The 25,056-nt window shown below is 36.3% G+C and overlaps 2 protein-coding genes across 4 annotated transcripts in view; one reads left to right on the top strand and one right to left on the bottom strand.

Moving 5' to 3' along the window:
• Window positions 1-21,437, bottom strand: part of NDC80 (NDC80 kinetochore complex component) — a 62,565-nt gene extending 41,128 nt beyond the window's left edge. Inside the window, exons 1-10 of the mRNA XM_047087086.1 lie at window positions 21,344-21,437; window positions 19,709-19,818; window positions 18,456-18,533; window positions 16,243-16,366; window positions 15,992-16,164; window positions 15,200-15,302; window positions 5,372-5,461; window positions 2,482-2,575; window positions 1,159-1,265; window positions 269-413 (exon numbers count right to left, since the gene is read on the bottom strand). Coding sequence (XP_046943042.1) covers window positions 269-413; window positions 1,159-1,265; window positions 2,482-2,575; window positions 5,372-5,461; window positions 15,200-15,302; window positions 15,992-16,164; window positions 16,243-16,366; window positions 18,456-18,533; window positions 19,709-19,809 — 1,015 coding nt within the window. The 5' untranslated portion in view covers window positions 19,810-19,818; window positions 21,344-21,437. The remainder of the gene's footprint in view (window positions 1-268; window positions 414-1,158; window positions 1,266-2,481; window positions 2,576-5,371; window positions 5,462-15,199; window positions 15,303-15,991; window positions 16,165-16,242; window positions 16,367-18,455; window positions 18,534-19,708; window positions 19,819-21,343) is intronic.
• A 97-nt stretch (window positions 21,438-21,534) lies between these two features.
• The window catches only part of METTL4 (methyltransferase 4, N6-adenosine), a 78,690-nt gene continuing 75,168 nt past the window's right edge, over window positions 21,535-25,056 (top strand). For 2 of the 3 annotated variants that reach the window (XM_047087035.1, XM_047087032.1), the window contains exons 1-2: window positions 21,612-21,881; window positions 23,036-23,786. In XM_047087035.1, coding sequence (XP_046942991.1) covers window positions 23,256-23,786 — 531 coding nt within the window. In that variant the 5' untranslated portion in view covers window positions 21,612-21,881; window positions 23,036-23,255. The other variant, XM_047087034.1, reaches the window with a different exon arrangement.

The following is a 25,056-nucleotide window of genomic DNA, read 5'->3' as shown; positions in this document are numbered from 1 at the left end:
TGGACTTCTAGCCTTTAGAACTGTGAGCCAAAAAATTTCTATTGTTCTAGTCCACCAAATCTGTGGTTTTTTTTTTTTTTTTTTTTTTTATAGCAGCCTCAGAAAACTAATACATGTAGAAGGCACTGAAAATTTGGTAGCCTGCTATAGCCACTCACCATTAAAGGAAAAAAGATGGATGACAAAGCTCTCTCTGCATGTGATAAACCCCAGGAAGTCCACATTCCAGTCTGAATGTCTTCTTTTAGCATTCATTGGTTGTACTTACCTACTCTAGAAATTTCTTCATCAAGACCATTCAATTTCTGGTCAAGAATGGCTGAATGAGACTCCAAATTGCTCATGTATGCCTGATATTTTTGAACATCTGCTTGTAAGGAAGTTTTCAGTTTTCTCAATGACTCTAGACGATTCTTTAAAAGAAAAGAACATATTATTCTTATTGATAACCATTCCATACTTTACTTAAAAGTGACACAATATTATTTAAATTCATCTTAGAGAAAAGTATATTACATTTTCCTTTCACTTTTAGAGGAAGTCAAAAGAACTAAAAGGAAACTTTGGCATTACTACCTAATTAAGATGTACTTTTCAGGAAGTCAGTTTGGGATACAAAAAGTCAAGGGCCAGGATGAAGGAGCACAAACATTTAAAATCTGATATTTTACAGAACAGTCTAGATAGTTCAATAATATAATACACAAAATAAAATTAGATATCTGGATATTATCATTTAGCTTTTAGAAAACCCTAAGAATATAATATATTATATAAACCCACTTAACACCATTCCCTTTTCATTAACTACATAACTCAGGGCTTCTTGTAAATCGTGTTCCCTAGAGGTGTGTAACATGGGGACCTTGTTCAAAAGATCTTTTTGGTCTTATGTAAGTAGGTTAGACTCTTTCATCATATTGTGAACACCATTAGCACAAGACTGATCAATCACAAGGGAAAACAAAGCTCTAGAGACACCAAACATGTTTTCATGGGGAGTTCTGTCCAATGTAAAAAAAAAATTAACTTTTAAGAAGCTTATTTTGCTATTTATTTATATCTTAGGGAAAGAAATAGCTGGTGTTCTCTAAGGAAATCCAAAAATCCAAAAGAGCTAAGTATATAAGCCTACTGATAATAAGCATGTTTACTAACCGGTTCTTTTTCTCTTTCTTGTTCCAATCTTGCAATCTGTTCATTCAATGCTTTGTTTTTTGCTGCTAATGATTCCAGCTTGGAAGCATCTACATTAAATAAATCCTCTGGAGAGAAAACCCCAAAACTTAGTGAGATCTCAATTCTGTCTAGAAACATTTTCCCCCAGGTTTTCACCACTGGTTTCTCCCTCACTTCCTTCTAGACTGGTCAAAATACTACCAGTGAAGGATATACTACCCTCTAAAATAGCAAACCTTTCCCTTTACTACACGGTCTATTCTCTTACCTTGCTTTATTTTTCTTCACAGTACTTGCCACCCTTTGGTTTACAGTTATTTGATTATCATCTCTGTTAGAGGTAGCCTCATAGAGCAGGGATTTTCTATCTCTTATTCATGACTGTATTCTCAGTGCCTAAATGGTGGCTTCCCCAATGTAGGCATATAATAAATACTGTTTGAATAAATGAATACTATTAATTGGCTTAACTAATTATAAAAAAAAAACCCAAAAACTTCACTAGATGCTTTTTATATTAGATCACTGTGAATTTTCCTCTTTTAAAATGAAACATCATTTACCTTGGTCCCTTTCTTATGTTGGACAAGTTGAAGTTGTCCTGTTACTTCAGCAAGATACATCCCATGGCAACATAAGGGAAATGCTTTCAACTTTTCTGCCAGTAGTGGCAAGGTGATATTCTCCTGTTTGGATTGATTCCATTGGATTCCACTGATTCCATTAAATTTATCTATTTTACCCACAGTTCTACTATTTTATATACAAGACTATGTCAATAAAAGGAAAGAAATGTAAAAGAATACCTCTGGAACATTTTAGAGTTAGCTAGTATATACTGAATGTCACTAGATTATCACTGAGTGGAAAAATAAAGAATTTTTTTCTTTGGAAATATAATGGCCCATTAATTTTAATTACTCAAACTGTAAAGCAAGAATATTATAGGGATATCACAGGAATAACATTTGGTGATTATCTTCTGTGTTCCTGGTAGTGTGTTTGATACTTTATGTACACAGCTACCTAATCTTGCAAAACTTTCTTAGAGAGGTTAATTAATTTGTTAAGGTCACATAGGCAGGAAGGGGTTTTGCCTCAGGTATGACTCTAACATCAGCATTCTTTCAGCTTAACTAACTTTTCTCCATCAAAGAAACAATGAAGACAAAAATCAGTAGGCATCCAAACAAATTTAGAATAGCTCATCTAAACACTGGGTGTGGTTAAATAAGCTATAGCTCCATGAATAGAGTTTAATACATGACTAAAAGCATGCACACTAGGAATGAGAACACTTACTCAGCTTTGACTGCAACTCTGTGTTCATCTCTTCAAAGCTGTCGGCACCAGTCATGAAACTCTCATAGCATTTTATGGTGTAGTCCAAAAACAACTGATTGGGTTAAGCAGATTTTAGAAAAAGCCATTATTCTCTATTTAGTGTGTTCCGTTTTTCTAAGTGGGAATTTAAATTTGAATTAAAAAAAGAAAGGTCAAGACTACTAAGTAGTTATATGAACTCCTATAAATGAGACACAAACCTAGGATATATAATTATGTTACACAGACTTGCTTAGTCTGCTGTTTCTAATGTGAATGAGAATGAAAAGAACACTTAAATTTGGATAATGGTGATTTTTAGTAAAGAAACCACACCTTCAGAATTTTGAGGTCAAATAAGGAAGCTTATTAATAAACGTAATTCAGGGGTGCCTGGGTGCCTTATCCTCAGTTGGATAAGCCTCCGAGTTCGGCTCAGGTCATGATCTCATGGTTTGTGGGTTAGAGGTCCACGTCAGGTTCTGTGCTGACAGCTCAGAGCCTGGAATGGAGTCTGCTTTGGATTCTGTTCCTCCCTCTCTCTCTGCCCCTTCCCCCCTTCTTGCTCTGTCTCTCTCTCAAAAAAAAACAAAAAACATTAAAAAAAATAAACAAATTCAACATAAAATGCACATTTACCTTTAGGGATAGATCATCCCTATGAATGAACCTTATGAAAAAGGTAAATGAATTGATGATCACCTAGGTACAATCACACTGACAATGTCTAGCTGTGAAAATCAGAATGAAGTCTATAAATACATTGTTACTTCAGTCTCAAAAGTGGCATGGTTAGTAGAGATCTAAACAGTAGAGTACTAAAATCCTTAATATTTATCCAAAAGAAAGTAATACTACAGTTTGTAGTTATGTGGTGCTTTGGTCACTTTGAAGATGCATACTTTGTTAGGAGGTGAGGATGGCTGATCAGAATTTTCCAAAGCCTAGATGAAAGAAATATCCCTCAAGACAAACCAATTCCCTTTGCGCGGATTCTCTAATTAAGCAACCTTCATATTATTTGGTTGATATGGAAAGGATACCCTGAATAGCATTCTTCTAACTGGAAAGGTATACCACTAATGATAAATTAATACATTTTCATTCTCTTTCAGATCAGTCTCTTATGAATTTGGTGACAATGAATCAGTTTCTTTAAGCTTGGTCAATTTTGATTTTGCAGATTAAAAAAACAAATTGAATTTCTGCAGTCAAATGCTCTGCCAGTAACAAACTGAGTTTCTGGATCTACAAAGCTGAGGCAAAGAATCTGGTGAAACTGGATATTTCGATAACCCTCTTTAATTAAAAAATAGCACTTTATAATTTCCAAAGTGCTGCTTTGTATATTGTCATCTGAAATAATAGCTAAAAGAGTGAAAATACCTTTTACTGGTTTAACCTTTAGGATAAATATAAAAAAATTAATATTTAATAAATGCTGTAATTATATTTGGCTTGAAAACTGAGGTACAACTAAATCTAGTCCAGTACACATATTGCAACATGGGAGGAAAATTCTCTCAAGTAGGATCGAAGGCTTTCTAACTATTTCACCAGCAGGGGTCATTGCTGAAGCAGTAAAAGGTAGGGTTACTCTCTGTTTAAAAAAACCCCAAAACAAAAAAACTCAGATACCTCTTTGAACTATTTCCCAGGTAGAAATAAAAGATGAAACTGAAGTTCTTGCCACTTTCAAGTCAAATGCTCAAAGAGCGTAGGTTAGAATTAGAAACAGAAAATAGTTTTTCTTCTTAGGGACCTGCATGGTGATCTTTTACATGTACTAGGGCACATTAATGTTTAATTTCAATATTATAAACTATTCCTTGGAGTTGGTATTTGCTCCATTTACATACGTAAATTTGCTTATTTTAGGAAACAGGGTGGGGTTAGTTACACAGTTTCGGTTCCAATAAAGTATGGTTTGGGAACCAATTTTGACCACCTGTTTACTTTTATCTCAACCCCTTTTTGAAGTGATAACTCAGATCTAAGTGGCAATATGCTTAACTAAAAAGGCCAAAACAAAACAAAAAACCTACAATGTAATATTTTAAGACTCAAAGATTATGCTTTGTATTGGCAAAGAATTATATTAGACTTATGTTGTCAGTATTGATATCTTCATTCTAAAACATAAAGAAATATTACATCTATACATAAAATAATGTTATGATTTACTTCTAATTTCATTGCATTTTTAACTTAGTTGACATTTCAATTTCCTTTTTTTTTTTAATATTTATTTTTGAGAGAGAGAGAGAGAGAGAGAGAGAGAAAGAGAGTGAGTGTGCACTCGAGCATGAGCCGGGAAGAGGCAAAGAGAGGGAGACAGAGGATCTGAAGCAGGCTCTGTGCTGAAGCCCCGATGCAGTGCTTGAACTCACGAACCATGAGATCATGACCTGAGCCGAAGTCTGATGCTTTACTAACTCAGCCACCCAAGAGCCCCAACATTTGAAATTTCTATCTATGCCTACTTAGTTTTAAGAAATTACAGTGTGATTCCAAGAGTAAATCTATTAATATTTGTTTATTATTTATTTATAAACGTTTGTTTATTTTTGAGAGAGAGAGAGCACATAAGAAAATGAGGGGCAGAGAGAGGGAGAGGGAGACAGGATCCAAAGTGGGTTCTGTGGAGATCCAATGTGGGGCTCAAACTCATGAACCATGAGATCATAACATAAGCCTAAGTTGAATGCTTAACTGACTGAGCCACCCAGGCACCCCTCTATTAACATCAAAAAAAAAAAAAAATCAGTTTTAGAAGTTTTTCAGGAAGCAAAAAGACAACTTATACAAAAGACTAATTTCAATAGTGACACAGTTAATAATACCAAGATAAGTCTCATGTTTGTGGTACCTTATTATGCATAATTCCATCTTCAGTTTCTTCTCCCCAAGGCTGTCCATCATCAAATAATGGTGAGCTTTCTTTCATGGCAGTATGTAACTGATAAATACACAAGCAACATATTTAAGTTGATAAAGGTTAGGAGAAAAACACATAGTTTTCATGTTTTGACAAATTTGTTTTAGTGTCATTTTTAGAAGGATTTAAATTACTGCATGAATGAAAGTCTCTTGAGACATTTATTGAGACTTAAAATATAATCCTTTTGATATTTTAGTAACTAAATCCATTAGGATTAAAAAGGGATGGATTCCATATTTAGTTCTATAAAATATGCTGATCTTTATGCTGCTATTAATCCATTGAAAGCATATATACACATTTTAATGCAACTCTGAGAATCTAAAAAAAACTTGCCACAGGTGAACCAGAAAGATTATGAACTCAAGTTTGGTGCTTACATATGAACAACAGACTCCTTTGGTATGTATAAATATGAACTTCAGATTGATTATAATAGAAAATCTTTAGAAACACAATTGTTTAAGCTTGAAAATGAAAAATAGAGAATACATTATAGCAAAATATTCAGATATTTATAATTGATAAGCTAAAAAGAAAATGGCTAAAAGTTTTTAAGGCAAAGAAATTCCATTTTGGAACACATGTTTTTATATTTTTTGTTTTCTGAGAGAGAGAGAAAGAGAGAGCAAACGAGTGGGAAATGGCAGAGGGAGAGAGAGAATCTTAAGCAGGCTCCACGCCCAGTGCACAGCCAATTGTGGGGCTGGATACCACGACCCTGAGATTACCTGAGCTAAAATAGAGTCAGATGCTTAACCAACTGAGACATCCAGGTTCCCCTATAAGTTGTTTTAAAAATATAACCTTCCAAACATGAAAAATACTCTAGAAAACATAAGTGAATTTGCTATAAAATATAAAGATATAAATGTGTATCTAGTATAATGCACACTAAGCTTCTAAGAAAAGGACTATGCATTAGGAATGTAAAAGAATGTGGTTTCTGCTAAAAATATTTCATTAACTTTTCTTATCCTAGGACTTACACACCAGATCCCTGAGCGAGAATATTGTTCTTAGCCCAGAGCTGCTTGCCATATCTACACCTCTCTTATTCCAAAGGCACTCATAAGACTTTTTTGTATATCTAAGGTGGATGTAGGTGAGCTCTATCAACTCATCCTTTACTTCTTCCTTTGACAAGGTCTCAAGTGACAATCAGATTTAACTAAATCTGAAAGACATGTATAGCAGAGCCCAAGATTAAGAACAGAATCTTCTACCTTGTCATTGGGGTAGATAAAGAAAGTGCTGTCATGTCAAAAGTCCACGTGAATATTGTTGATACTCTGCAAAGTTCAAAAAGACCCTTATACAGGGACAAACGACTCTGCCCAGGCAGGGGAGTTAATCACTGCTCGGTTGTAGCTCCTAGCCCCATCTGACCAGAAAGCCTAGCTGGGACACCTGAAAAGCTGTTTGGCTCAGAAACACTTAGAATTAAGAGCCTGGAAGGCAGAACTGATCATCCACAGAGAAAGCTGTTGACCTCATTTGGACAGAAAACTTGGGGCATGGGTTGGCTTAAGTGAAGACCACAAAGAGCCTTTGGGGTCTGTTCTTCTGCTCTGCTCAGGCAGGGGAACTTATTCACGACCCCACCCGTTGCTAGTGTAGCTTCTGGCCCTGGCCAACCTGAAAGCCTAGCTGGAGCACCTAGATAATAACTGCCTAGCTCAGGAGCATGTGAAGAGAGCTTGGCTGGGGCTTTGTTCATTTGCAGAGCCAAGCCAGCAAACCTAGTCTGGCCAAAGGTTTGCCTGATTAGCTACCCAAGAAGAATCCTGCTGGTCTTGGGGTCTGTTCTGCCTCCTTCTTCTACTCTGGTAGGGAATCTAATCCACAGCCCTGCCCACTGATGACTACAGCCTCCAACCCTCCTAACCAGAGCTCATGGAAATCTCAGTAGCCCACAAAGCCAAATACAGCCTCTGGTCCCACCTAACCAGAAAACCTAACCAGAGCACCTAGGAGTATATTTAGCTCACCCTGTAACTCTCATTACAGTGGCACTGGAGTAGAGAATGTGACTGGTTGCCCTACCATCTGCAGGGCTGGGATGGTGGCCTGTTAGGCCAGGGAACTTAGAGCATAGTCCTGCCTAGTTTGATCCCCAAACAAGAGTCTTTCCAATCCTGGGGCATGTATATGCCCCCCTCCCCCCCTTCCTAGGCGTGGAATCTAAGTTGCTGTCTTGTCCAATGCTCTTTACACTCTTCAGCCCACCTGACCAGGGAACCTAATAAGAGGACATGTGAGGCTGTGTAGCCCATCCTACAGCCCTACTGACAGTGACACTTAAAGAGAGAGCATAGCTCATGGCCTTCCTTGTATGTAGACAAAAATCAGTGGTAGCCTCTTCTGACCAGGGATTTCAGCACATACTTATACCATTGGTTTCAGATCCCAAACAAGCCATGGAGGCTTTGGGGCTATTCTCCTGCCCCACCAAAGCAGGGAAGCTAATTTTTAGCACTGCCTACAGCTGAGTACAGTAGCTGGTCCCAACTATCTAGGAAGCCTGACCAGGAAATTGTGGAGCCTACCCTATAGCTTCACTTGGACAGGGAACCAAGCCAGCAGTCCTCTCTAACTGTTCTCAGACAGCAGCACTTCCCTCTCTCCCCTATCCTCAGAGCATGGACAGTGACCTTTCCCAAAAACAGACCTTGATATAAACCCCACGTTTATAAGGACACATCTAAAAACCCAATCTGAGCTGACTGGTAAAGAACTGTCTCTGCCAAAGAGATCCTCTCAAGTGTGGAAGAAGAGACCACTTACTCAAATGTGCAAGTACCATCACAAGGAATCAAGGATCATGAAAAATAAGGTAAACATAGCACTACCAAAGGAAATGAATAAAACTCCAATAACTGACCCTAAAGAAATGGAGATCTATGAACTAATTCAGAATAATCCTCTCAAAGTGGATTAGTAAACTATAAGAACACAGAGCCAACTAAACAAAATTAGAAAAATGATACAAGAGGGGCGCCTGGGTGACTCAGTCAGTTAAGTGTCCAAATCTTGGTTTTGCCTTGGGTCATGATCTTGTGGTTCATGGGTTTGAACTCCGTGTTGGGCTCTGCATTGACAGCATGGAGCCTGATTGGGATTCTCTCTCTCCTTCTTTCTGTCCCTCCCCTGCACTCTCTCTCAAAATAGATAAACTTTTTTTTTTTAAACAAAAAACATGTGGGGCGCCTGGGTGGCTCAGTCGGTTCAGCATGCGACTTCAGCTCAGGTCATGATCTCACAGTCCGTGAGTTCGAGCCCTGCATGAGGCCCTGTGCTGACAGCTCAGAGCTTGGAGCCCGCTTCAGATTCTGTCTCTCTCTCTCTCTCTCTTTCTCTCTCTCTCTCTCTCTCTGTCCCTACCCTGCTCGTGCTCTGTCTCAAGGATAAACAAACATTAAAAAAATAAATAAATAAAAAAAAGAAAAACATTCAAGAACAAAAAATTCAACAAACAAAAACTATAAAAAAAAATGACACAAATGATAGCTGGAAAAAAAAAAAAAAACAACTTATCTAAAGAATTAAATAGAGTTTCAAAATCAGAGTTGACCATGCAGAAGAATCAGTGGGCTAGAAGACAGGACATTTGAAATTATCCAGTTAAGAGAAGCAGAAAGGAAAAAGAATGAAAAAACAGTGAAGAAAGACTATGGGACTTATGGGTCATCATCAAATGATATAGTATCTGCATTATGAGAATCTCAAAAGGAGAAGAGAGAGAAAGGGACAGAAAGTATATTTATTTTTATTAAAAAACATTTTTTTAAACTTTATTTTCAGAGAGGTGGAGACAATGTGAGTGGGAGAGGGGCAGAGAGACAGAGGGAGAAAGAGAGAGAATCTCAAGCAGGCTCTGCACTGTCAGCACAGAGCCCAATGTGGGGCTTGAACTCAAGAACTGTGAGATCATGACCAAAGATGAAATCAAAAGTCAGATGCTTAACTAACTGAGCCACCCAGATGCCCCATCAAAAAATATATTTAAAGCAATAAGAGGTGAAAACTTTCCAAACCTGGGAAGAGAAATGGACATCCAGATCCATGAAGTTCAAAAGACCCCAAATAGGTTGAACCCAAACTGGGCTATGTTGAAACATATATTGAAAGGAAAAAAAAGGTTAACCCCAAATTCATTATCTGGCAAAACTGTCCTTCAGAAATGAAGGAGAGATATAGGCTTTCCAAAACAAAAGCTAATGGAGTTCACCACCACAAGATCTGCCTTACAAGAAATGCTAAAGGGAGTTCTTCGAATGGAAGCAACAAAATGCTAATCAACATTGTAAAAACATATGAAGGTAGTGTAAAACTCACTGGTAATGATAAACATACAAAGTCTGGTTTTCTAATATGGTACTGAGTAATTAATTTACAACTCTAGTTTAATAGTTAAAAAACAAATGTGTTAAAAAGAACCATAACTAAAATAATCTGTTATCAGAAACACAATATAAAAAGTATGTAAACTGTAACATCAATAACCTAAAATGTAAAAAGAGAAGTGAAAGTGTAAAGTTTATGAAGTTATTGAAATTATCACTTTAAAATAGAATGGTATAGTTTTAAAGATGTTTTATGTAAGCCTTATGGTAACCACAAGGAAATAACACAAAGTAGATACATAAAAAATGATAAAGTCAAAGCACGCTGATACCAAAGATCATCAAACTGCAAAAGAAGATAGTAGAATAAAGACCAAGCAGAACAACAGACCTACAAAACAGTCAGAAAACAATGAAAAAAAATGGCAATAGGTCCTTACCCACCAATAATTACTTTAATATTTGTTTATTTTATTTTATTTCATTTTTAATATTTTTGAGAGAGAGAGAGAGAGAGAGAGAGAGAGATAGTGTGAGCAGGGGAGGGTCAAAGAGGGGACACAGAATTTGAAGCAGGCTTTAGGCTCTGAGCTGTCAGCACAGAGCCTGATGTGGGGCTTGAACTCACGAACCATGAGATCATGACCTGAGCCGAAGTTGAACTCTCAACTGAGTGAGCCACCCAGGCACCCTCCGCCAATAATTACTTTAAATGTAAATGGATTCAAAAATAAATAAACGTTGAAAAAAAAAAATTAAAAAAAAAAAAAAAGGGGCGCCTGGGTGGCGCAGTCGGTTAAGCGTCCAACTTCAGCCAGGTCACGATCTCGCGGTCCGTGAGTTCGAGCCCCGCGTCGGGCTCTGGGCTGATGGCTCAGAGCCTGGAGCCTGTTTCCGATTCTGTGTCTCCCTCTCTCTCTGCCCCTCCCCCGTTCATACTCTGTCTCTCTCTGTCCCAAAAATAAATAAACGTTGAAAAAAAAAAATTTTAAATGTAAATGGATTAAACTTTCCAACCAAAATACACAGAATGACTGAATGGACAAAAAATAAGATTCAAAAATATGCTGCCTACAAGAGACTCAATTTAGTTTTAAAGACACAGACTGAGAGTGAAGGGATGAAAAAAGATATACCAGACAAAATAGACTTTAAAGTAAAAATGGTAAGAAGACACAGTGAAAGTCATTATATGATGACAAAAAGGTCAATTCACTAAGGAGATAAAACATTGGCCCTTGGTAGGCTCTGTGCTGACAGTGTGGAACCTGCTTGGGATTCTCTCCCTTCCTCCCTCTCTGCCCCCACCCCAACTGGTGTACTCCCTCTCTGCCTCTCTCAAAATAAATAAATAAACATTATAAAAAAGATAAAACATTTGTAAATATTTATGCAAACAACATTGGAGCACCTAAGTATATAAAGCAAATTCTATCAGAACTAAAAGGAGAAATAACAGCAACACAATAGTTGGAGACTTTAATACTACACTCTTAACAATGGAGAGATAATCCAGACAGAATAAATAAATAGCAGTTTGAAAACCCTACAGACCAAATGGGACTCAACAGACACTTACAGAACATTCTATCCAACAATAGCAAAATATACATTCTTCTCATGAGTACAAGGAAAATTTTCTAGGAGAGAATATGTTATGTTACAAAACAAGTCTTAGTATGATCAAGTATCATATCAAGTATCTTCTCTAAATATGAAACTAGAATTCAACAACAGGAGGAAAACTGGAAAAGTCATGAATACATGGAAGTTAAACGTCACTCTCCTGAACAACCAATCTATCAAAGAAGAAATTAAAGGGGAAATGAAAAAGTATTCTGAGACAAATGAAAATGGAAACACAGCATACCAAACTTATGGGATGTAGCAAAAGCAATTTTTAGAGGGAAGTTTACAGCTATATAAGCATATATCAAGAAAACAGAAAGATTGCAAATAAAGAACCTAACTTTATACACCTCAAGGAAGTAGAAAGAGCAGAACAAAATAAATTCAAAATTAGAAGAAAAGAATCAATAGAGTAGAAACAAAGAAAATTGAGAACAAGAAAACAATAGAAAAGATTACTAATACTGAGTTGGTTCTTTGAAAAGATAAACAAAATCAACAAACCTTTAAGCTAGACTAACCAGAGAAAAAAGAGATGAATACCTAAACCAACAAAATTATAAATAAAAGAGGAGACACTAATACTGGTACCACAGAAATACAATGGATCATAAAAGGCTACTGTGAACAACATATGGCAAAAAAATTAACAACATAGAAGACAGATAAATTCTCGGAATCTTACAACCTACCAAGACTGAATAAGGAAGGAGAATATCTGAACAGGAAAACAGATCAATTATTAGATTGAATCAGGAATCTAAAATCTCCCAGTGAAGAAAAGTCCAAGTCCAGATGAATTCACTGGTGAAATTTACCAAGCATTTAAAGAATTAATGCAAATCCTTAGAATCCTTCGAATGATAGGGAATAATCCCAAACTTATTCTATAAGGTCAGCATAACCCTGATACCAAAGACAGATGAGGACACTATAAGAAAACAGGCCAATATCCCTGCTGAATATAGATGCAAAATTCTCAATAAAACATTAAAGAACCAAATTTGGCAGTACATTAAAAGGATCTCACCATGATCAAGAATGATTTATTGCAGCATGCAAGGATGGTTCAACATGCATGAATCAATAAATGTGATATAACTCATTAATAGAATGAATGAAAAAATCATAGTTTCAGCAAACGGAGAGGCAGCATTTGACAAAATTTAACATCTGTTCATGATAAAAACTCAGCAAATTAGTTATAGAAGAATTGTACCTCAACATAACAAAGGGCATATATGAAAAGCCCACAGCTAACATCATACTCAATGGTAAAAGGTTGAAAGTTTTTCCTCTAAGGTCAGAAACAAGACAAAGGTGCCCACTCTCAACCACGCCTATTCAACTTAGTACTGGAAGCTCTAGCCAAGAAAATAAAACAAGAAATAAAAGGCATTAGAATTGAAAAGGAATAAGTAAAATTATCGCTATTTATAGATGACATGATTTTATATATAGAAAATCCTAAAGACTCCATAAAGAACTGTTAGACCTAATCAATGAATTCAGTAGTGTTGCAGGACATAGTATTAAAATATAAAACTCAGTAGCAGTTCCAAATACTAATGGCAAATTATCTGAAAAAGAAAGAAAACTACACCATTGACAATACCATCAGAGCAATGAAATAATTAGGACTGAATTTAAATAACAACGTGAAAGATCTCTATGTTGAAAACTATAGGACATTGATGAAAGAAATTGAAGACACAAATAAATGGAAAGATAATCCTGTGTTCATGGACTGGAAAAATTAATATTGTTAAAATGTCCATACTACCCAAAGCCATCTATTATCTACAGACCAATGCAATCCCTTTCAAAATTCCGATGACATTTTTTTTTTTTTTTTTTACTGGGGTAGAGAAATAATTCTAAAATTTATATAGAAGCACAGAAGACCACAAATACCCAGAGCAATCCTGAGAAAGAACAATGTGGGAGACATTATACTCTTTCAATTTCAAGCTATCTTATAAAGATATTTACAATACAATGACATTAAAAACACAGTAGAGAAAAAAGTAGAATTTTTTTTTTTTTTTTCAAATCAGAGACTAAAGGAGCCATCCTAAGTCTGGCTAAATTTCTAGGATTCTTAACTGGGAAAGATAATTAGAACAAGAGGCCTATGATTTCTCATTGATTCTAACATTGTTATAGTGTTCAATTCTACCACCTCAAGCAAACCAAGATAGGAAGGAGGGGATTTCAACCTATATAACACACTTGGAGGCATCTCAAGGGGTCTCTCTCCAACAGAAGTCAATACAGGTACTCCATGAGCTCCTGCATCACTGTGGAAATGCTATCTCCCAATCACATAAGAATGACATAAGCTGCTTAGTCAAACAAGGGTAAAGTGTTCTTCTAACAATACAAGGATTTGGTGGTGGGAACAGAGAGGTAGCTATCCACTGCCCATGGATATCATTGAGAAGAGACAAAGTGAATGCACAAATGTTATATATAAAGTTCAGTAAAATGTGAGTTGTATTAATGGGCTATAGTATTGGATTTCTACTCCTATCTTGACAATAGTGGTGCTGCAAGTACTGAGATGTCTTCCGGGTCAAAATCCATCCATGTAGTGCCTGCCTGTATTTTGTTAAGGGATTGCCAACAGCCAAGAGAATGCCAGGGGGACAGTATTAGTTTTAAGGATTCCAAGCACTAAGAAGGACAGGAAACTCGGAAACTATAAAAGAAGAGACTGAATTAGACTAGATAAAATTTTATATTTCTCAACAGTCAAAATACAGTAAATAAATCAAAAGAAAAAAAAGGAAAAAAATAATTGCACCATATCCATAAGAGTTAATTTCCCCAATTTGATTGTTTTTGATGTACAAAATGGTGCTCCTACAAATCAGTAAGAAAATAGAAAAATGGCAAAAGACAGGCAGTTGTAATAAATGTGAAAAATGTTCGAGTTGAAAACAAAAATTGCAAATACGAAAAGATGATGTTTTTGCTTGTCATGTGTTCATTAAAAATATTGATAAGCTAACATATAAAGCATTTAATATATCAAGGTTCAAATTAATAGCAGAAGCAAAAAAAATGAAATATAAAATAGGCCAAAAAAGCACACACACAAAATATCAATGACAAACCATACAAAAACATAATTGCTTTAATAATGTATAAATTAAACAAGCTTTTTTTTTTTCACCTCTCAAATGGTAAAGATTTTAAAATAATGATGTGTACAGAGTGGGAAAATGCATATGCTCACACATTGCTGAGGAGCTTTTAACTGGTGCAAGTTTTCTGAAGGGGAATTTGTCAGTAGATATCCAAAGTTAAAAAAAAAAAACACATTAAATTGTGCAGCAAAAATCCATCTTTAAAACTACAATCCAACAAAATTTTTAAATTGTTGTTTCTGAGTTGTGGGGATTATGGGTACATTACTTTCTGTGTATGCTTTTCTGTATTTTCCAAAATTTTTTGCAATGAATATGGATTTCAATTAAAAAAAGAGAAAAGCAAATTATGTATATAATGGAAGAAATAATTTCCTACTAACTTTTTTTAAAAAGCTTTAAAACCTTGTGAAAATGATCTTCTTGCCAATGTGTTACTTCCTTCCTCTCACCTCTGGAAGCAATTTATTAACAGTTTGAAGAACTTAAAATCAAATGTACTTTGAAAAATTAAAACTGATGCAGTCTGTGACATAACTAGCAAAAGAAAGACTGAAAGAGAAATAACACTACCTTGAGGGGAAAAAAAACTTTTCTACATATACATTTTAAAATGAAAAATCAAATACCTTGATGCAGTCTATTAGCCAAACCAAAGCTGCCACAATGTGCGGCCATGTATGAGGGGCCCCCACTGTATACATGGAGCTTTTGGATAATGCAAAAGGATACCTATGAAAAATTGGGAAAAAAAATAAGCTAACAATGTTCATTTTGTGAAAATAAGGGCTAAATTAAGCAAGAAGTTACATTAGAAAAATTCCACATATATATCAACAGTCTTGACTTGTTTAGAAGTAACATATTTATCAAGATTCTATCCTTGGTTATCTTATTCTCAAATGATTTTGTGTATTTTTTGGTTTCTTCTCTGCAGATTACTTTGTACATATATCCCTAAAGCTGCAGAGCTTGATTTACAACCAGTATATTGTACTTATAAAAGATTGTTTGTTCCCTCAAATTCAATGTATTCCAATGAGTGTACTCCTCATCCTCAAATCCATCCTCTTTGTGTTTATTCTACACAGCCCTTCTTGACTTCATCCTATCCCACTTTCTCCAGCGCTTCAATCCTGTCTTTTTTGCTTCTATAGAATCTGTCGAATCCAGCCCATCCTATTTATTTTTCACGTCAGTAGTTGGAAGGCCTTATGATCTATCATCTTCAATAGTCCAGGAATAACCTCCAAACAGTGGTTTTTCTCTCCTTTTAAATTTATCCTAACATATGCTGCCCACAGTGACCAACTTAAAAGATATGATTTCTCTGACTCAAAATCTTCACAAATCAATTGAGTTTGATTCTTCTCTGTGTTCCAGCAGTCTCTTTAGGCTAATAAGAAATATAACATACAAACCCAAGATCTTTAAAGATTCTTGGAACTTCTTCTTCAAACTTTGTGTCAGGAAGTTCATATGATGGGCACAGGAAACCATAAAGAAAAGTGAAGATCTTTAGGAAGTCTTTAACAGAAGGAGCTTGTAGAGATTTCATGGATACGCTATACGCATATCCATTTTCTGTAAGAAACTACAATAATTTTTATGAAACATCAAACATTTGGTAATAGAAAAACTAGTGGAAAATACTTAAGAGAACATTAAATACCTCACACAGTTGTCGAATACACTGCTGAATGAATGCTTTGTCATTAAGTGGCCTTGGGTCCTTGATTTTTTCAGAACTGGAAAATATACCAAATTGACTATTCCGGGATCCATGTCCACTCGTTCTGGAAACATAAATAGTCAACACTATTTCCTTCTGTGGTCAAGTGTAAATTATTTCAAGGTGATTTTATATTTTAATAGCATCAAACATTAAAGTTCAATTCTTTTCTCTTATTCAAAGCAAAGAAAAAGAGGAAACAATGAGAAGTATAAAGTGAGGTGGAAAGAAAAATGCACTTGTGGTGCTTTGCATTATTAACACTTATACTATCATCTAAACTTTGAGTCTACTAGATCTTCTGTATCAACCATTCTCCAAGTCTATTCAATAATCTAAATCCTTTCACCATCCTCTTTAGCTTTTCATCATTGCTTCTTCACTCTCAACCCCTTCATTTGCCATCATTTCTTGTGGGAAAATTGCTTTTGAGATGTTAAAATAGGTTGTGCATGCTTTTTTTTTCATGAATATTTTGTATCATGCAATATTATTTATCTGATTTTTATTTACCATAAATATACAGGGTTCTACTTTTTAGTTATTAATGGATACAACGTATATGCTCCATTTTAAGCCCTCCCCCCCCCCAACAAAACTTTGTTTATATGTTTATAATGGTTCCTTTTGCCTAACTTTGGGGCCCAATTTAGCTAACAACTGTAGTTTATTAAGTATCCTGAGAATAATAATTTTCCTTATTGAACAAGTGCCACAAAACTAAGTTGCGATGAACATTGCTGTAACACCTGAACTCCGTTCATCAGAGCTTTATTTCTCCCTGCAAGTTTGCTTGTTGCTTGCAAATTCTCTCCTGCCAAGGCTCTAAAAGTTCTTTAGCTTGGGCCTGGATTAATTAGCTATTTTTCTCCTGACAATTTGCTAATTTGAAAACCACTTTTCTACATACTGCTATTACTTAATCTTTAATTTTTTTTTTTTTACCATAAAAGGAATATGTGTATAGACTTGGCTCTTTTTCTTTTTTTTTTTTTTTTAAGTAGGTTCCATGCCCAGTGTGAAGCCCAATAGAGGGCTTGAACTCATGACCCTGAGATCAAGACCTGAGATGAGATCAAGAGTTGGATGCTTAACAGACTGAGCCACCCAGGTGCCCCAGTCATAGCTCGTATTCTACACAAAACAGTACCCTTAGATATTTTTTTAAATTTTAAGAGAATTCCTCAACCAATCAAAATACTGTATCATTCAATTTACAGCTCAAGAACATAGTGTCTAGAACCAGAGTCTGTGGTTTCAAATTCTGTCTCTGTTGCTAGTTCTATGACCTTGAGTAAATAAGCTCTTTGTGCTTCAAGTTCCTCATCTATAAAATGGATACAATGACAATATCTATTCATGGGGTGCTTCTGAGGATTAAAAGAGTTAACATAAATAAAGCATTTAAAACAACATCTGGCTTATAAAAATGTTCAGTAAATGTTAAATTTTATAATAATTATCATCATTATCTCTTAAGTTCACCACCAAGAGAAAAGTTACATTACAAAAATGCCTTAAGGGGCACCTGGGTAGCTAAGTCCGTTAAGCGTCTTAATTTCAGCTCAGGTCATGATCTCATGGTTGGTTAGTTTGAGTGGTGCCTCAGTCTCTGCACTAACAGCATAAGCTTGCTTGGGATTCTCTCTCTCTCCCTTTCTCTCTGCTCCTCCTCCTGCCGGTAGGTGCACACTTTCTCCCTCTCTCTTAAAATTAAAAAAAAAAAAAAAAAAAAAAGGCTTACGATTTTTCATCAACTGGAATGACTACCAGAAATGCCTTAATTTGATTTCAAGGCAAAAACTTTTCATAAGGTAACAAACATTTCATCTCTAAAGAGCCTTAATATTTAAGAGTATAAAAAAATTTGGGGACTAAAATGTCGAACTAGATGATGGTTTCTTTTAATTTTAAAATGCTATGATTCCATATTATTTGAAAGCTAGATACAGGATTTTCAATCAACTATTCACTTATAATATGAAACAGTGGTCTGAAGTGCTGATATATTTCTTAGCTCTATCTAAAGCAGATATAACCATATAACTATTTAAAACAGAAGAAAGCTAGTTTATAACTTTCTCTTGTAAGGGACCATGCCATCTAATTTTTTGAGAACACCTTCATTAGAACTAATAAAAAAACATCATTACCTTTTACCAAATACAGAGACTTTTCTTTCAGATGTGGGTTTGTTTATACTCAACTTTCCAAAGCCTGGTTTCTCTTTGCTTTAACAAAATGGAAAAACAAACAAACAAACAAAAACTTTAAAAAATAAATACAAAAAATATTAGTTTAAGAAATTTTTAGAAATACATTGGAACTAAAACCTTTTCCCCATTACCTATAAAAATAACTCAGAATCATGAAAATTTTTAGTAGCAATCATAGCTGTTATAAATGGGATAGGCTAACCTAACAACCTGTATAAGCAGGAATACTAAAGTGTTAAGAAGAAAGCAGAAAAAAAAAACATATCTACATTCTGATTTCAATTATCTTAAAGTATGTACATTTATGGGTAACAGGAAAAAGACTTAAAAGTAAGTATCTCCAGTCAGAGGATGATAGCTACATTTAACATTTTTCTTTTAAGGCCTACTCTGTCGGATTGCAGCTACACTTAAAAACACATATTATTTAAACAACAGAATCAAAACATTGACAATAGCAGCCTTCTGGCTTCCAATACAATTTGAGGCATAAATTTAATCTTTCAGTGTATGTAATGTGTAATAGTACAACAAATTTATCTGATTCAGAAGGAAAAGATACAAATATTTCAAATTTCTAAAAGTAGCAGGGGCTTATACTACATAAACATAAGTAGCCTAAGTACAGTTAGCAAGTACCTTGTACCTTGGTATTAGGGAAGGATTGATATAGCTCTACAGTGGCTCACAAATAGTCTTCTCTTAATTAGAAGAAACTCACAGAGAAAAACTAGTTTATGATAGTAAACTATACACCCCTTTTTCCAGTGAATAATGAGAAAACAGTTTGAAGAAGTGGTTCTGTAGGTTATTCTAAACCAGCTTATCATTGAATAACTCTGATTAAGAATTTTGCTGGTTGGACATACTTTAGTAAATTCAAAGTTGTAGCAATGAGCCCACTCACATAAGCAGGTCTAGAAAAAAAGGAGGGAAATAAGTAAAAGAGTGCTGGCAGGGAATTCAGTCTTTTTTAGAGGTTGCCTGGCAAAGGGTGTAGCTTTGGAAATTTAAGGAACAAATTAGATAAAACACACGTAATAACATGCCAGTTTTTACCCTTCACTGACCCCAACTTGGGTACCACCGTGAACAAACAAGATTCATCAGAACATCACTCATAGTACATTTTTGTATCAACCGTCTTTACAGATTTCTTTGTCCAAGATAGTAAGGTGTGAGGTACTTACGTTTGAGGGGTATGGAGGCTTTGTTTATTGAAATCCTGAGACCTTAAATCCTGCATAGAGAGGCGGCCAGCACCACCGGTGGAAACTGAACTGCGCTTCATGCTTATTACCTGCATTCACAAATTCAGTATTAAAAAATCTTTTCAGATATAGATGGTGCATTAAGCACCAACTGTTATCTTCATCCTCAAACAGAAAGCAGCCAAGTTCCGTTGTTTCTTCAAGATAATGTTTTCCTGGGCCCTCATGTTCATGTAGGTGAAGCCCTCATTTGCAGGGAAATCCATCTAACTTCATTTAAAACTACTCAACACACACGAATATTTACTTACTGCCTACCGTGTACACTGGGAGTGTGCAAGGCAACTGAAACGATACACTGATAAATAAGGTGTAATTCCTGCCTTTGCAAGGGTATCTATGGTAGTTAAAGCCTTGAATCCTCACCTAGACCACATTACTGCTGTTGGCTGTACTGACTTCACCGGGAAAAAGTCAGAGACGACCTGACAAGAACTACCTCAACATGTTTCCTTTTCTTTGGTCTTAGAGAACACAGCTATTCTCTTTTCCTAACCTCCATCTCTCTTGTTCTGTCCTTAACCCACTGTTTCCCATTTATACTCAATCACTGCCCCACTTACTTCAATCCCTCTTCTAACATAGGTTAATTATCTGTCCACAAAATGGTCTACTGATTCTCATTTCTGAGAAAATTAACACTTCATTTCCTGCATATCTACTGAAACTGTTGCCTCCTAGGATACTCATGACTGACAAAACTTTCCATCCTTTCTCATCTCTGTGTGGCATTCGACACTATACACTTAAGATTTCTCAGGTCCTGGCCTGGCTTCCTGGGAAGTGGACATTTGCTGTTATCCCTTCTCTTTTCTGGCTGTCACTTGTCTTTTGAACTGATTACATTTTCCGGGGCACCTGGGTGGCTCAGTCAGTCCGTTAAGCGACCGACTTGGGCTCAGGTAAGTCATGATCTCACAATTTGTGAGTTCGAGCCCCGCATTGGGCTCTGTGCTGATAGCCTGGAGCCTGGAACCTGCTTCAGATTTTGTGTCTCCCTCTCTCTCTGCTCCTCCCCTACTCGCTCGCTCGCTCCCTCTCTCTCTCAAAAATAAACAGACATTAAAAACATTTTTTTTCAAACTGATTACACTTTCCATCTTCGATAGGCCACCAATTTCTTCTCCTTTATACATTTCTACTATCCATTCAACTTTCCCACTCACCTATATGTGCACTCCAAATCTCTACTTAAAACGTAATTTAAGATTAAGACTTCCTTACACGCCCACTAGGAGTATCTCAAACGCAACATCTGAAACAGTTCATCTTGTCCTTCCACTCCCTGCGCGTATCAATTCTTCCCCTTTCCTCCAGCCTGTCTTCTCCCCACCACTATGCTCCTAGTCCCTCCTCTTCTCCCTCGGTAAATCACTGTTAGTAGAAATTTATTGATAGACTCCGGGAAACGCGCCTCGCACAGACTCCGCCCCGGAGGCCTCTCACAACAGTAGACACTAAAACGTCCCTCAGGACCTCTAACTCTAAGTTGTTGGCGCCATCACTTTCTCCCTTCAGAACACTTCTGCCTGCACGAAATTAACCCAAAGTTACCTTTCTTCCAGTTTCGTGACACGACCCAGGGACCGAATTTCTGTAACCTGTGCAACTATCTGAGGGACAGGACAGCAGCCGCCAAAACACCAATTCTTCCTTCCACCCGCCAGCGCGGTTCGAATTTTAAAATCTCCGCCGGCGCTTTCGTCATCACGTACGTCGCGCGGCTACGCAAATCTTACGCGCCACTCCCCGTCTCTGGAACTCTGCGTATTGAGCGCGTCCCATCGTCTCACTCAGCATACTGGTGTCTCTGGTCAGTGCAAACGTCCGCTCCGACGTCTGGTCCGATTTCTAAAGTTAGCGCTGAAGACGCGGGCGCTCTGCGTCGCTAAGTAGCGGGCAGAACGCTCCAGATCGCCCTGGAAACACGTTTTCCGTACAGCAACATGGCCGCGCCCGTCGGCTCGTAGGAAAGGAGAAATTGCTTTGCTGTGCAAGTGGCGTCTTTCATGACCACTCTTCAGAAGGGTGCTGTTTTCATAATGCAAGTCTGGGAGGCGTCGTGCAATTTTCTGACAGAGGAAGCGGTGAGGTAGGAGATAGTTAATGCTGAGGTAGGGTGTAGTTGGCTTCGAGGATCGAACCTTAGTGGTCACCGCTAGGGTTCGGGTTGGCAATTTGCTCGCTAGGGTTTCATGGTCCTCTAGCGGTGGCCAGCGAGTGAAGCTAGGAGGAACCCACGGGGCTGGGGGGTGGGGTTCGGTGTGAAGCAGAGAGGTAGGTGAAATAGTTTAAGCACAATAGTTTACTTTGCTAAAATAAGACTTTCCGCTTCGCTGAGTTTGAAGTCAGAGACGAGTACTGCCCAGTACCTGGAGAGTGGTGGGGGTGGAAGGAAACCTTTGAGCCAAAGTCCGGATACCTGATTGTTGGAGCAATTGTGCGGTTAACTAGAATTGAAATTTGGGGCACGTCGCCTTTTCTGAGTTTCAGTCTTCTCGACTAAATTTTTGGCTCTCCCTAGATACTACATTAGTGGTGACTCTGAAGGCAGGGCCAGCACCAGCATTATTACCGTTACTAGTAGCATTTGAACAATTGCGATGTGTCAGGTACTGCACAGCACTTCATGTAGATTATGTCATTTAATTCTCTAAACTGCCATCTGAGGTGTCATAGAAAATGATGAATTTGGGGCTCAGTGAGATGAAATAACTTGCCCATGGCCGTACTGCTAATACTACCTGGAGTTGGAAGGTTGGATCTAAGTACTAGTATTACTAACTGTGCTATTAACCCCTTATATATATCTTATTCTGTCCCTCTCTTAAATTCTCCATTACACTGGATTTAGTAAGCAATGTTGAGAACTTTACCGTCTTTTATAAAAAGATAAGGAAGTTTTGAAAAACCCAGTTGCTGGAGGAGGACTGCTCAGAACCAATTACCTTAACCATAACCTTGCAATTTTGAATTTTGCTAGGGTTTGATACTTATGATATCTGTTAAAATTGTGCTCTGCCTAGACCAGTCTTTCATTTTACCCTTTTTGCACTCTGTTGGTAGCAGTGGTTAAACAGGGTAGTATTATTACTGGAGAATGGGCTGACTTACAGCAAATGTGCTTTGAAAAAAAAAAGGGCTGATCAGCTAATAACTCCTCTTGAAATTCTGTGACCTCTCTAGGTTTATCTCATTAAAAAGAGTGGATTCACATAGGTAATGTAGTATTCTTTGCTTTGACAGGACACTATCTTGAATGACTCCCTGACTTGGAGGATGTGGACCTAGTGGCCAGATTCAAGGACCAAACAGAAAGTTGTGTGGAGGGCCCAGGAAGATGGGAGGATTCAATTGAGATTCCAGAAATAAGATCAAGTTTTAATTCTCTTTTGCTAAATTGGCTGAAAATTTTGAATTAACCCTGAAATTAAAAGTTTATATTAAAACATTACATTTTTCCTTAATGTATCATGAATGTCAAATTCTCTTTTGTTTAAATGTCAAGTTTATATTCTTATACGTCAAATTTACCTGTGTATATGAAGTGTATTTTTATGGAAATGCAGGACATTTAAGAACTTATCTGGAAAGTTGGGTTTTATATCTAGACCTTAATTTCCAGAGTTTGTTTGTTTGTTTTTTTTTTAAGAAGAAAATGTCTGTGGTGCATCAGCTGTCACCAGGATGGTTACTAGATCATCTTTCTTTCATTAACAACATAAACTATCAACTTCACCAGCATCACGAGCCTTGTTTCACCTCTTTTGGAACCTCTACTACATTTATTGCTTTAGACTCTACCTCTAAGCCAGATTATGATGACAGAGGAAATAGTCAAGTCTTCATACAGAAATATGTTTTTCGATCTGAGCTATTTAATGTCACCAAACCTTACATAACTCCAGCTGTTCACAAAGAATGCCAACAAAGGAATGAAAAGGAGGATCCAATGAGTGGTGTTAAAGAAGAAAACTTCAATTCTATTATTGGAAAGGTAGAAAGTTTTAATAAATTTTTATTTTTCTACAGAACACACAAAAGAAGTTTGTTATTCCAGTATCTCAAATATCTTGTAATTTACTATGTCTAAATAATCAATAAAGTGTAGGAAGGCTTTAGTGTATCCAATGTAATTTTGAACTCTTTACTAACGTTCTGGCATTCTTAGAAGACCAAATTTGCATATTTCAAAAGCAAGCAATGTTTGCTCAAAAGTGAATGCTGTGTAAATTAAACCAACCGAAACAACAACAAAACTCTTTCTGCTTACTCATTTGTATTAATTGCAGTTTTTACATTTGTTTTTTTCAACAACATGCTGCTTTCTCTGCAAAATTCTAAAGCAGTATATGGACTTTGGGAGATTTTTAGAGACCTGTCCATTTATACACTGGTGCAGTCTTTTGGTGAAATTTCAAGAGTGCCATACAGGATCAAATTATACTTTAATACTTCTTATGTTTCTGAAAAGTTCAGAGGTGATTATATAAAGTCCATATCAGATTATATTAAGATAGGAATAACATTTATTACTCATCCACAAATGTTTGAGATCTTTTTTATTTGTTCATTTTGTTTTGTTTTGTTTTGGATCTTTCTGTGTGCTGTTGTACATACAGGGATGAAACAAGACCAACACAAGTCCTGCCCTCATGGATCTTATAATTGAGGTCCATAAAGAAAGATATTAAATGAGAAAGCATGTTAAGAATTAGAATAAAGAAAATAATAGAGATAATTTATTACATTGTTCTAGTTTCCCGAAGTAGAACTTCTAATATTCTTATAATTTTTTTCTTTCAACAAATATTTATTGACCATTTGCTGTGTGTCAGGCATAGAATGGAAAATATATAGATAATGTCTGAGATTTCAGTAAAATACTATATAGATTTATCATTACTGTTACTAATTCAGACAAATAATAACCAGCATTTGCAGTTTACCAAGTATGGACATCTTTTAATGTGTATACTGTTATGTTGGATAAGTTTCTCACTTCAGTATGGAAAAATATAGATAAACTTATTTAATGAATTATCTTGACAAAACTTACCTTATTTCTGATATGCCAAAGCAAATTGTACAATTAGCTTAATCTTAAGACCTTTTATTTATTCAGCCAGCAAACATTTATTATTAGCCTACTAGGAATTTGCGACTATGGCAAGCACTGCTATTTCAGCAGTAAGAAGTAGGAAGTTCCTGCTCTATTTTGTACTGTCTTACATGTTCTTTTCTATGGAGTTGTTACAGATAGAACT

The sequence above is a fragment of the Lynx rufus genome, unplaced genomic scaffold (genome assembly GCF_022079265.1).
Source record: "Lynx rufus isolate CCGP_SWC_20201006 ecotype Redwood Valley unplaced genomic scaffold, mLynRuf1.p SCAF_22, whole genome shotgun sequence".
NCBI lineage: Eukaryota > Metazoa > Chordata > Mammalia > Carnivora > Felidae > Lynx > Lynx rufus.
Note: the sequence above shows the minus strand (reverse complement) of the source record. Positions and strands in the feature narration are given on the sequence as shown.